This window comes from Falco peregrinus, chromosome 1 (genome assembly GCF_023634155.1).
Source record: "Falco peregrinus isolate bFalPer1 chromosome 1, bFalPer1.pri, whole genome shotgun sequence".
NCBI lineage: Eukaryota > Metazoa > Chordata > Aves > Falconiformes > Falconidae > Falco > Falco peregrinus.
In genome coordinates this window covers 113,248,210-113,262,670 of record NC_073721.1, presented here as the reverse complement: position 1 = coordinate 113,262,670, position 14,461 = coordinate 113,248,210, and the positions used below count along the sequence as shown (strand labels likewise).

Below are 14,461 nucleotides of genomic sequence, written 5' to 3'. Positions count from 1 at the left end.
TGCAATATTTAGTCACACTTTATTTTAGAAAATGAAGCCTACTTATGGTTATCTATAGATAATACAATAAAATGAATATGTGAGTCTGTTAAAAGAATAATAAAACCCTTCTGTATACCATTTCAGATGCTTTGCAAATATTAAAGTTTAAGAACTCCCAAAGTATGTTCTTAATAAAATAGTTCCACTGAATTTATTATTGCTGGCAAAGATCACATTCAGAAATGTGTTTAGACTAGAGACAGCTGCATGCAGCAGATAGAAGCTGAGGAAATGAGTGAGGAAACAGTTGTAAAATTTCTCCTTTCCATCTCAGTGTGTATGAGGGAGAAAGAATTCATTGTTGGTCTTTCACTGCTCTGTCAATTGGCTGGCTTTCCTCCATGTGAAACCTGGGAGGAGCGTGCAGGAAAAGTGAAACACACTTGCAGTGAGGAAACAGGAGGAAAAGAGTAATACAGTCTTCAAGGCAAATGAATTTTTTTGCATTTGTAAAACAACTTTAATTCAAATTTATGTTCTTTAAAATATTTTTCTACTGGAATGGAACTTCTCTCTGTAAAAGGTAGGTTTTTCTTATCACACAAGCTCCTTCACTAATGCGACAAAAGTTTAGTAGGTGTCTATAAAAATCAACTTCATAGACTGCAGATGTGCATCGTTCATTTTAATCGATGGGAATATTTCTTGCATTACTTCTTTCAAGGGAAGTCAGGTAGGTGCAGTGTGTAAATTCTGCACACTTGCAGTGCAGTGTAACTGCTGCAGTGTTTGGATGCTGCTGGTGGCTTAGCGACAGTTTGGGCTCTCCCCTTTTGCGCTGAAAGTGAAAGCTTTCTCAGTGTGAGGCGTGGTGGAATTATTCAGACTGTCAGATAGACATTCTGCAAATACAATGCAATTCCATAGAATGCTTAGGGCTGTCTAGGGATAGATGAAAAAAAGAATAGGGCAAAGGAAGGTAGGTGAAGTTAGGCGAGTGGGACGGGCATTGGAAAACAATAGTAAGCTTTGGGAACCTTTGCATTGTAAAGTTGTGGCCTCAAGGTTTTGTTTTATTGGCACTTACTAGTTCCTAAGTATAGCAATGAAATATATGATATACATGAGTATATTCTTAAAGGAGGTTTGATTTTTGTAGGACTGCAGTGATGTTTCATTCAAATTGAATTGAACCCTTATGTGCATTGATATGGTAGGAAAATTTAAAGAATAATTAATTATATTGTTTAAAAGTCTAAATTCAATGAACTTTAGTAGTCAGACACTGGATACAAAACGGTGACCAGGTTGGATTTTCTTAATTATGATGACTATCTGAATCACAATCCCATTAGCTTCAGGGCATTTTTCATTAATGAAAGGGATACCATAGCATGGAACTTCAGGCTGTTGAACAAAGTTAGGATTTGAAATATTCACTTTTTAATTGATAAGGTGTTTACTGCAGTATGTCTTTTCTAATAGTCAAAATAAATACAATGTAATAAAGGATTCTTTGTAAGATGATAGAAGCTACTTTAGGTTACTTGAAGTCTGTGAGCCGTCTGTGAGCCTTCTGTGACTGTTATTGAAAAGCATTTTGAACTAGCGCTATGAGGTGATGGATAGTATACTGCCCTTCCTGGTCATCTGGTATCCATTATGCCCTTTGTGTTGTATCCATCTATTTACTAAGTTTCTGTAACTGCAAAGACTTTCCACATGTTTTCTTTCCCAAGGAATTCAGAATAATCATACTATCTTACCACAATGGTGCTTGATTTTCTTTAAGAGTACTTGCTTTCATTTTTGATTGAAGTTTTTTATACCACAGAAATCCCTTTCTGTGGTATTTTTTTCCCCATAAAATGTATGACAAGCATTGTTAAGGTATTGTCTGAATATGTTTGTTGTTTTTTTTTTTTAATAGTGAAAAAAGGAAGGTTGGATAAAGCAGCTGGTAAGTCTGATTTACCTTTTAATTTCTGCTTGAACGTATTTATTTCTTGGGCATGCATGTGTGTATCACACTAAAGAATCATTCAGGCCTGGGACTACTTGAATGCATTTCATCAACAGCTCAGTACAAAACAAATGAGGAAAGAATTTAAAAATACACATAGATTTTAAAGATCAAATTAACAAACAAGACTGTGGCCTCAGACTGTGTAATTTTGAGAGACAATAATTAATAACTGAAACTAGTGGCTTTTAAAGGATATTTCCACTAAAAATAGTTTTTACACAGTTTGATGACCTAAATGGGTCAGCAGTCAAGAGAAATTATTTTTTATATAAAGAGAGTGCAGGATGTTAGTTTCAGCAGGGCAGGGAGAAAATGGTTTCTGAATTTTCCCAGTGAGGAAATACAGATGGGAAATACTAATAGACCATTATAGAGATCAGGTATAGGCCCTGGGCAATAAATGTGAACAAAACCAAGCTGCCCAGGACACTGTAAGTCTGCCCCCAGGACCAAGATTTAGCCAGAGTGGGAAAGAAAATCCAAACTCAGCCAGAGGTTTCTCACACATAGGTGGACTATAAACTTGGGGCCTTCAAGATCTTTGTGATTACTAGTTCTTAGGAGAAGCTGGTAACAACCTGACCAATGTGGCAAAATTTGCCAGTAGATGTCTGGCTAACACATTTAAGTAACCTCTGCAAATCATTTATATCTATCTTGATTAAAGAAAGGTAACCTGAAATAGCACAGGTTAAGCTTCTTTCTGGGAACATGATGCTTCTAACTGTCTGTGAGGGAGTCATCATCGTGGGCTGTGACGTATATGTATGAAGTATAGACTGGACATTCGTCTTTCATTGAAATCCTTATGCAATGAGACAAATGGTCTGCAGGGCTCAGCAAATCTTATATTTTGTTGGTGCTCAAAAGAGGTGATAATTTACAAAAAAATATGATCAAACAATTATTTGATGAAAGTTAAGACTTTTTAATCTTCTTTGAATGCTGTTGAAGATGTGTTAATGCCGTAAGTAATGGCAATAGAGTTTGAGTGGTGTATCCTCTGATAATTGGTCATGTTTTCTTGGGCAGAAAATCATTTAAGTGGTGACTAAGAGCAGTATTGAGATTCCTGCATGTTTCTCAAAACTCTGGGATTCTCCTGTGGTTAATTTACTACTTTGTGGAAGCTGCCATGAAGTTGCTGTGCTCTGTTTTGGGTGGAAAGCTGAAGATATGAGTAAAAGGATAGCCTGCCGTTTTTGTTTTCACAAAAAGTTAAAAGGCAGATGACAAGGTTCCAGGCAAGGCAATGATAATGCAGGCAGTCTGAAATTTCTTTAGTTTTTGTGCTAGAAAAGGAGCTGGGGAAAGATAGATGATTTGGTTTGATCACCTGGCATTAGACATAGGAACATGACATTTTCACATGTGAAAGAAATTAAGGAGTTAAATATAAAGATAATAGAAAAATATAAAGATAATAGAACAATGAAACAGATTACCACTAAAAATATGTCTTAAGAAGTATCTTGTCATTTATGGCTTCACTTAAGGAAGATAAGTTTTATTTTGGGGGGAGGTTGGTGATTGTATTTTTGATTTAAATGTAAATACAGATCTGGGTGCTCAAAATAGCTAAACGCTGGAGGTTGCTATTTTTCAGCCAAGTGATTTAATGGAAATTCTTCTGAAAATTTCTCAACCCTTGAGTTGCAAGCCTCCAAACTGCAAATAAATTATGCAACTACAAAACATTTTGCAAATTTTGCGATTTGTTTGCCTCAGTTACACAGAATGAACAATAGGATGGTAAGTGAATCATGCATTGTTGACACAATTTCTTACAAGTAAGTCACCATTCTTCTAAATCTGTATTGACTTTGTCAATTTTTTTCAGTGTAAGGACAAAGAGGTATGTTTGAGAAGACTGGTGCACTGAATTACAGAAAATAGATAACATTGATCACTGTTGTGTTTTTTTTTATTGAAAAGAATAGTTCCCATTACATAACATTCTTTTGTCAAACATTATCTTCAGCCCTAATCGATAAGATCTACATACAGGATGTACAGAATTAACTCTTCTCCTTCACACTTTTTCTTAACTGCAGTGTAATTTGATGCAACCTATTCAAAGCCTATTGTGGACAGTGACAGCTTCCCTCCAGCTCGGGCTTGTTGATTGACGGGGGGGCTAATACACACAGCTCAAAAATGGCTTCTGTTCTTGGCTACATTTCATATGTATATTTTGGCAGTAGTTCTATTAAAAAAGAAAAAGTATCTTTTTTTTTTTTTTTAAAACCATATGTCAGTGTTGATCCTTATGTGGGATGCTGGAGGCTAATGACATGCATGCAAGCTGAGAAGCTTTTCTGCACAGCCACATTTATCAAGATGATATAATATGCCGTTTGGTGCCTTAGTTCCTGTGTGAGGCCCTAAAGCGTAGAGCTTTCCCTTAGTTCTTTTGCTTTTTCCTGTCATTGATATCTTCAAGCACTTTGATTTAAAAAAAAAAAAAAAAAGAAAAAATTTTTTGCTGATTAGGTCCAATTTTACGAATATACTCTGAGTACAAAAATGTTTGAGTTCATCTGGGACTGCATCTGAAACCCATTTTGCTGCTGCATTTATAGACAAAACTAGATTCACATACAAACACAAGACTGAATCCCAAGTCTGTGGCCTTGTCCTAATTGGAAATTACAGCCCATTAGCCAGTCACCAACATTATACCAACTGAACGGCAAACAAAATAATAATTTGCAGAAAGGGAGGGTGTACTTGTTTCATGCAAGATCTGTCAGGGAGATTGACAAATAATCTGAGAAACCATGTCTGGAAGCTGATCCTTAAAATACTTGCTCACATTTAGGATTATGTTGTCTCCCACTTGCAATGGACAGAGATTTTCCTGTCCCATTAAAATGACTAAGAATTTCCTTGTTCAAAGCCATGTATTTGAACCACACCTCTGACTGTTTTGTATGGAGCGCGTTAAACCCCTGCTACCATGAAGCTGAATGTTTCCAGCTTCTAGGAAGAAATAAAGTGGGTTTTAATGTACTGGTTGTTTCTTTTTCAGATGCATTCAAAACCTATGTTGTTTTAAAAGTCCAAAATTTAAAAAGCACTACAATAGACAGAAGGGGAAGTGAACCTTGCTGGGAACAGGACTTCATGTTGTAAGTAATAAGGTATTCTTATCAGTTGGTTTTGTTGTATCTTTGCTGCATTTGGATAGTTAGAGAAATTAATAAAATCTGAGACCATGGGCAGACTGCAAAAGTGAGAAAAAAATGTCCAGCTCAGAGAAAAAATGCCAGGTTAGCTCTAAGCAACAGAACAAAAGTTAATTTTGCAAGCCATGTGCAGATCAAAGCTAGCAGTCAAGGGGAAGATGATATTTTTCTCCAGTATCTTTAATTTCCTGTGAAGTTTTAGGAATACAGGAACGAGGAGAACTCAAATTGATCCTCATGCAACTTGGTTTTTGTTTTACTCAATTTCCTTTCAGTATGACTGATATTTTACACATTCATTTATCTACTTAACTACCTATGTAGGTAGATAATATCTACCTATCAATATCAGGTCAATAATAACTGCCAGTTATTATTGACACGTACTGTTTTTCACTTCTGTCTGCAGACCTTTGTCTGCTTCCCACAATTCTCCATCTTGTTATTCCGTCTTTGTTCTCTTTTCTCTAGAGCCTTATATATAACTCACTGGTCAGGAGGGTCCAAATACTTATATACTGACCGACATTCAGAGGAAACCTGCTTTCAAGTCTCAATTTAAAAGCAGATAAAACCAACAAATATGTAAACTCATTAGATGCTGAGATAGTATGTTAATCTCTACTATTTTTGGTCCCTCCTTCCTCCCTGCGCAAATCTTTCTCTGCCATCACATCCTCTTTGTAGAAATATAGATTTTGTTACTAAGGTCTAGAGTTGGCAGAAATATTTTTACAGAATTAAACATTTGATTGGTTTTAGTTACTTTTATGAAAAATGTCCTTTTTACAATTCTGGGTTTTTTTTCTAATCCAAATATTTTAATATTTTGCCAGAAGAATTAGTTCTTATGAATCACTTTTCCATACTTTCTGGTTATCAAAACAGATAAATATCTTTTGACAGGATCTACATGTGCTGAAACTGACATTTTGATTGAAATACCTCCCCCATTTAATTTTATTCTGTATTGAAAACAGCATTTCTAAAACCTGCATTTTTTTTTCTACATAGAACTTTCATGTAAATTAGTTGTATTTCGCAGTGCTCTTAATTTTATTTAAGGGTTTCACCTTCATCACCATTTTTTCCTAAAGTTATTAATTGAATTTGGATTTTTTTTTTTTTTTTGGTGTCATGCAACTGATTTCTTAGACAACTGTAGCAGACTACTAGTTTGCTTAACTGAAGACTGTGAGTGACTGAAGAGCCTGTTATATTAAGCCAACAGATATATAGCTTGTTTACATGACATTTTATGGCTCGATGTAATGACTTATCAAAGAAGTTTTCAGAATTTCTAACCATATAAAAGTAATCTTAATCTGGAGCTAATTTCTCCTCCACTCCCCAGTCATCAGGCTTCTCTAGCAGACTGTTCAGAGCCACAGCCTAAATTATCCAAACAGGAGGATTGCATCTGTCTTTGAAAATGCAAAGGAAAATCAAGATTGATAGCTAGCCCTTTTAAATACCATTCTTATACTGCAGCTTTGACTTGTAGAAAAGATTGTCATGTTTCAGTGTAGAGGAATCATTTCTGTATGACAATACTGTGTTAATTTTTATTTTTTTTTGCACTTTGCTGATCCAGATATAATAGTTCTATGAAACATTGGACATGGATTGGATGAGAATGTAATAGTGTATCAGGAAACAGATCAATTAATTTCAGCATTTGCCCTGTTACCTTTAGTGCAGGAGGCAATTTAAAAATCCTTTTAAAGTGAGTGTGTGAAACCTATACTCTAAATTTTCTTGAGGAATGTGTTAAAGTATTAATAACTTTGCTCTGCTGCTGTATAAATGCTTTGCTTTTAATCATATTGTATGCAAATGAGTGTTCCATGAGCAGTTTATTAGGATTATTTTCTTAGTTTGCAATTTAAATGTTACCAAAGAATATTAAACCACACAAATGTGTGAGACTGCTTGTAGCTCCATCTGCTGCCTACTCAATTATACAACACAGCAGACTTTTAAAAGGTATTATAAATAAGCATTTAGAAATATATTTATGTAGACTTTTACAAGTCATACTGTAATTCATTTTCTTAAAGGTGCTCTCTCCACCTATGCCTGTAAAACATCTGTTCCATTACACACAGATATAACCAGCCTGCGTTTTAAAAATTACATAGTTTAAGCTTTCAATATGCAGTTTCACTGTTCAGTTAGTGCAACAGTTTTAAAGTTGGGGTCCAAAAGTACCAAAAGATAAGGAATTGCAATCTGCCTTCCAAAACATATTTGTAAAAGGAGAAGCTGAAGAAAACAAAAATTCACTGTATCTATTCAACTGCATGAGGACAGTGGAAAAATAGATATTGAGGCAGCCAACATAATGTTTTTTGAGAGCCATGTGATGAGTTCAGTATCAGTCTCGGGAGTGGCACGCATTGCCCTTCTCAGAATTCACTTGTCCTTTTCCTGGTAAATTTAAGTACACAATAATTCACTGTGGTACACCACACAAATCAGTTGAAGATTAGTTTTAGTACTTCAAAATTGATTCGGTCAAATGGAGATTACATACAATCAGTCACAGAAGACACACCAATCCCTAGTTTATTATATTGTTCATATTTACAGAACTGACCCGTAGCTGCTTATAGTAATACATAAAAAAATGCCAGACATTCCATGAGGAAATAACTTCTCTCTTAATTTTAGTTCAATGTCAAAGGTAAGTTATATGGCCTGGCAAAATTTTGTTCTAAATTCTTGCAAAATAAGGTTGTGGTATGGTATTTTTTTGATCAAAACCAGCTAGTAACAAAATGCATGCATGCTATAAGTAGAATTTACAGAGCCTGGATCTGCAGCTCTTCATGTTGAGAGCTGTTTTCCCACTGCATTTTTGTTGTGTAGTGCATCTTCTTGATTCTAAGGAAGGGAACAAGCTCCAAATGTTTTTTTACGCCTGGTCTCCTTACAATGAAAACAAGAAACTGGTTTGATTTCCTGTAGTAAATGGTCTGACACTTTCTTCCTCTAGATTTTTGTGAGGGAAGATGGAATTTTGCCCATACCATTATAGATCATTCTTACCTGATGGTCCATGTTGATTGACAGTGTGTGCCATCATAGCTGACATTGCTGACTCTTACTGTTTTGTTGAAAATGTTCCTCTGAGTTTTATGTTTGAAAGCCTGATCGCTTTTGTGGATTCCAGTTTTACCGAAAAGAACTCTCCTGACAAAAGTCTAGCTATATTATACTACTGCTGCACCTAACCAGTTAGCTACAGTGGAACCTGAGAATGTAGGTTCTTCAGGGCTGTCCTGAGACCAGTGTCTTGCAGAGGCAACTAAGGAATTCCATATGTGGAAGGTGCTCAGAAGAACCTAAAGCTGAACTAAAGGCTTTTCATGGTCCTGGTTTCTTCCTGGGTTATATCCAGGAAGGGCCAAGTCTTGTAGTAAAGTAAAGCTATTGACAACTGGGACTTCTGTGCCGTGTTTCTAGCAGAACTGTCCTCATCACTTTGTAAAAGCAATTCTGAACAATGAGACTCGGCTTGTCCTGTCTAACCTTTGTGTCATGCCTTGCTATCTGGCATTTTATGAGAGTACTGAAAACAAAACACCTCTGTATCTGCTGTAAGTCACTAACTCAAGTTACAATAGATTACTGAGCGGTTGAGACTGCATTTTCAGTTTAATGATTTGTGTATTCATTGTCTTTAGTGAAATCTGTGCTGATGGAAAGGGCTTCATTATAGAGCTGTGGAAGAAAGGCTTGCTCTGGGATAGCATTTTAGGAGTTTTATGGATTCCCCTTGCGACTGTGAAATATGCAACAGATGTAAGTTGACTTTCTGTGGAAATATAAAACAATGAGTAACATCCAACCAATTTCTCATTCTTAGCCAAATACTGTAATGTCATTTATGATCAATGTATATTTCTATCTCATTTGTTTCGGTCTGTAATACTGAGGTATAATGCACGTGTGACTCTCAACATGGCAACTGATATGTGTTAGTCATATATCCTGGAGAAATTGCTTATACTGAGTCAGGTATAATTCGTTAAGTGGGTTAGAGTTCATCTGCACTCATGAATTATTAGGGAGGCAGGGACAGTTTGGTTTACGTGATTAGATTGAGGGAGTTTCAGACTGAGGTTCCTAGCGTGGCTCTTCGTTGTGTGGCCTTGGATATCTTTTATTAAAATGGGCAAAATACTGTTGTTTTGTCTTTCAAGAGAATCGGTCATTGTCTCAAAGAGGAAAAGAGAAATTTGCCCAGTAGTACTATGGAGGTAATTAATAATACAATGAGCATGTAGAGAAGGATGAGTGGAGAAATCGGGTCAGCCCAAGAGTTGTCATGTATCCACCATAGTCATAGTTAGCCACCAGAACGAGCATGCTTGCTCTCAGTAGGCTAGAAAATAAAGAAAAAAGGTTTCTGGGAGTGTGGAAATACTGCAGCAATCTGCAAGTGCTGCAGAATTGTCTGAAATGGGAAAAGTAAGAGGTACCTTGTTCTAATACTCCACAATCCTCTCATTCATAAATGGACTTTCCCACTTGCAGTCCATGGAGTCTATTTTTAAGAAAGTGATTCTGAATTAGAGGAGATGATTTTAATATTTGTAAATAAAATTAAGTTTGTCTTCTTTAAATTTTTTATAAAATAAAAAAGGCAATTGATGTTGAGATAAGGGAGGGAGAATGAGGAAACTTCTTCCCACAGTATCTGCCATCAGTCTCTATAGCTATTTCTTTATAGAAACTAATAAATATTCATGTCTACATTGAACTGACATTGCAATTATTCTACTCGGAGAATGGAAGCAGGGGAAGAAAGTAATTCCTGCCTAAATTAGATGTTCTGTATCACAGCTGCCAAGCGCCATTTCAGACCCCAAGGCAAGTTGTTTTGGTCTGGTACCCTAGCTGTTGTTCAGTTAAACTTGCTGACACAGAGGCTGTGGCTTAACAGTAAATACTGAAACTTTAAATAAACAAAGATACAAGAGTAGAGATTGTTTTGTGCTTTCCTCAGACCCTCTAAGCTTTCATTTATAATTAGGCCGCTGTGGAACTTTCCTATTTATTCATCCTGCTCATCATAAACCTGCAGCTCTGCTCTGGGCTTTATGACTCAGAAATAACCTGTAAGGGAGCGTTCCTTCAGAAACTCTTTTTTGGCTTGGTTATTAGCCTATATTGATTGCCTCAGTCTTGCTAGAATGTACTTGTTTGGCACCAGTTCAAAGGGGAACTGGAAAATCTCAGTTAAGAGTAATTTTCAATATTCATATTTCTTGAATCTTAATCATCTGACCATCTTAATGTATATTTGCCTATACTGTAGAGCAAATATTTTATTACTTTGATTTCCATGCCTTTGAGAAAACTTGATGAAGTACTAACTACTATTTACATAAACAAAAGTTGAAAGAGTCTGGAATGGATCCTAAGCCTATTGCTATCGTAAAGAAACTCCTATAGACTTGGGCAAACCTTCATTTAGGAAAAAGTGGATAATGCTATAAATTCTACCCAGGTAACTTTCAGAACATTTTTTCCTAGGAAGGTCCAGGTTCATGGTGGACACTGCATTCTGAAGTAATAAAAAACGGGAGTGAGATTCAAGGCACAAAAACACCAACTTCACATGAGATCTTACTGGATGTCTACTTTGCATTACCATTTGGTGAGTTATGCATTGAGGTCTCACCTTCCAACCATTCTGTTTCACTTTAAGTTCCTGAAATAGTGGCAAATAGTAATTTTTCTATAGAATCTTAAATACATACTAATCACTTGAGCATTTGTATAACGGATACTGGTAAATAATAGAATTTCTGAGAGCCACTTCCTATGAGAAGCTGGATGAGCTGTTTCGCTGGTTAGTGTTCATCCGTATGTGGATTGTAGAGCTAAAGAAAGTACCTCTTTAAGGCTCAGTCTACTAAAGCCTGTGTGTTACAGATCTTGTATCATGTCAGCTTTGACCAGCTGCTTGTACAATGTAAATTTTAGTAAAATCTAGGTCCTCACAGCATTTTTACTCTTATTAACAAAGATTGTCTCCTTTATGAATTGTGCATATGAAGATGGAAACTGCATGTCTGTGCATGGAAATAGGGTATATGAAAGTAGAAATGGAAACGGACCATCAAATGATGAATGCATCACCTCACACTATTTCCAGCTATAATACAGTACAAATATAATACAAATATAATACAAAGAGATTGACTTTAGCAAGATTATCAGTACCAAACAAGCTCACAAAGATAAATTAGCTTAATATTTTACTCTTTAAACAGTCTAATGAACTATGGCTAAAAAGAACAATTCTAACATTTACACAAGAATAAAAAAATGTGAAGAAATGTGAATGAGAAACATTATTTATCTTTTGAAAGGGAGGAATAGAAGCGACACCAAAAATCTGTTCTTCAGCTGTTTGATGTTTTTTTTTTTTAAATGTATTGTCTGAAATGGAACTGGGCAATACAGCTGATGCTGATTAGAGCAAGCTGGTTATTTCTGATGTTTCTGGGTGTAGTCTGTGTGACTGCACTCCTGTTAATACATGGGGTGGAATGCATCCCTTTTCACAGAGTAACTGTGGAATGCTGTGGATTCTTTTCAGTCACAACAGGGCCTACATCTTTGTTATTTGGGTTATTTTTAGCCAAAATCACTCTTTATTTACTACTTCTTAGCCAATAAAACATTGTAAAGTTAACCTAAGACCTAGTCACATCCTGGGTTTTGTTTATTTGATACATTTTCCCCAGCAGCTACAGGCAATTTTCAACTCTCTGAGTAAAAAATCGTATGGAGGAACTTTTTTCTTGCTATTCACATGTGCCTCCATCTAGATTATTTTCACTTTTAAGACAATTTTATTTCCTTTAAGCATGATAGAAAGTGTACATGTGTCAAATGGACCGAGTCCTTAAGTATGAAAAGGGAATAGTAATACAAAGAGGGAGTGGTTTATAAAGATGACAAGAAAGGACAAGAGTTTGTGCAATAACAGTGGAATACTTGTTACCAAAGGATAAAAGTTGGTACAAATTGTATTTATCCTGTGCCATGAGTTCTGCTTGAAACCACCTTTGAATCAGCAGAATGTTTTTAGTGTGTGCTTACATAGTTTCATATCTAGAAACCTGGTGCAGTGCAGGTCTGTTACAGAAAATCTAACTGCGTTTACAAGCTGCAAATTCAGATTGTTACTGATTTCAGGCTGCTACGTAGAGGGAGTGTTGGTTTATAGGTTGATGCCTGTGTTCTTTTCCCAAATAAATTTAAGAGTGTTTTAAAGACGGTCCCTGGGCCTGCAGACATGGAGCACTGCTTAAGTCCTGCAGAGGTCACCCTTACACTGCAGTTTTCTGTGCAGAGGGCAGCATGCAGAAGCGCGGCTGGGGTATTGAGAAAGCCAGATACCTTTATCAAAAACACTTAGCTTTATCCTCTACCTGAAGTTTGACTAAGGCATTACATTTTGATTGCTTATTCTGTTGAATGACTCTGAGCTTAGCTGTGACCACCTGAGAATCTGTCCTTGACTATCCCAATCAGTACAGCCTCTTTGTTATGACCAATTACATTAGTTAGGTGGAAGACTGCAGTTATTTTTCACACATTCCTGCAAGATTTCCATATGAGAATGCCAGATATTTAGTAGAAATATAAGAGCCTTCCACCCTGCTTTACCAATAGGGCTTCATTTGGACTTGAAATGCTATATGTAGCAACAGGGAAGTGCTTTAACATCATTAGTTCATTCATGACTGCTTTTTTCTAAACTATCATCTAATAGTATTTGTGGTAACAACGACATTGTCTTTTCACCATTGCCATCTGGACCATATAGGTCCATTAAAAGGCTGCAAAGTAAAATGAGGATCTCACACATTAAAAATTCTGCAAGCAAATTCACAGTAAGAAAATGCAGACTCTAGATGAATACTGCAGTGGAATTGCAAACATTTTTAATGTTTCTAGAAGTCAAGTTTTTAAAGGATAATCAGGTTCTGTTATGAAATACAATAATTTTGATTCAAATGTGTTAGGTCATTCTTGTATGAGAAGACAGAAAAAAAGTTAGAAGACATCACTTATTTTTTTCTTAAAGTCAGCATTAGAGACATATATTGTGCTTCTTAACATTCAATTATACTTTACATAGAGAGTATAAGCTAAAGAAATTGAAGGTAGTTTTACCTAAATGGAATGTGTTTGGTAATAGCTATAACTTTTAAAGTAATTGTGTGACATGGGAACTAAGATCTCATTTTGTCAAGTAGCCTATGGAAAGTCAATAGGACTTCATGAATAATTTTGGAAAATGCCATGCAGGTATTCACCTCTTAGTCTTGTTGAGGTTGATCTCATTATCACTTTCTACCATATATATTAATTAGCAAATGAGGATATGAGGTAACAAGAACAAAATAACAATGATAAGATAAATCCCTGTTTTTGCGTTAGTCACCATACTGATTCACTGATACACCAAGCAAATGAGAAAATTAATTTTTCTGATACAATTTTGATCAGTCTAAGATAATGTCATGAAAAATCATGGCAGAGTGATTGGGAAAACTTATGCATCAAAGTATAAAATTCCAAATACAGAGCACCTTAGTGTGATAATTCACTTCTATTTGCAACCTAAAGTTTGGCATTAACCTATGCAGTAGGAAAACCACAAGATCCTGTTGTTTTACAAAGTATTTTCTTTATCTTCTCTTTGTTTCACAGCAGTGTTGCTTTTATTTTGAGTGAAAAGATATGACACAGATTTACTTTTTTGACCACAAACCAAGTGTGAGTAAACAGTGTGAGAAGAAATTAATCAAAACATAGTTCCTAATATGCAACCAAAACATCAAAAATGGAAAAGATGGGCACACAAGTTCTTCTAATCAGGATGGAAAAAAAATTCCTCACAGTCAGGGCCCGACCATAAATCCTTTCCTTTCACTACAGCTAACAGGCCAATTTATAGAGTAAAACGTTCTGCAGGAAATCAGTTTATACCTCTAATTGCATATGAGACTTGCCAGGTTTCTCCAAAGAAATAAGAACTTGAAAAAAGGTCAGTTCTTAGCCAATAGCATGTAGAATTAAAGTAAACCCTGATCCCTTACTTGAAACAACAACAAAAAAACCAACAACAAAAACAAACAAAAAAACCCAAACCAAAACAACCCCCACACACATCTAGGCATGCTATGCATGGATACATAAGCAATATGTGGCCAGTTAAGAACTGAAGTTGGAC

General features: G+C 35.8%; 1 protein-coding gene across 1 annotated transcript in view; it reads left to right on the top strand.

The window, feature by feature from the left end:
• Positions 1 to 322: 322 nt before the first annotated feature.
• Positions 323 to 14,461, top strand: part of LOC129785739 (protein unc-13 homolog A-like) — a 60,156-nt gene continuing 46,017 nt past the window's right edge. Inside the window, exons 1-5 of the mRNA XM_055819495.1 lie at positions 323 to 565; positions 1,913 to 1,942; positions 5,040 to 5,139; positions 8,886 to 9,003; positions 10,741 to 10,864. Coding sequence (XP_055675470.1) covers positions 544 to 565; positions 1,913 to 1,942; positions 5,040 to 5,139; positions 8,886 to 9,003; positions 10,741 to 10,864 — 394 coding nt within the window. The 5' untranslated portion in view covers positions 323 to 543. The remainder of the gene's footprint in view (positions 566 to 1,912; positions 1,943 to 5,039; positions 5,140 to 8,885; positions 9,004 to 10,740; positions 10,865 to 14,461) is intronic.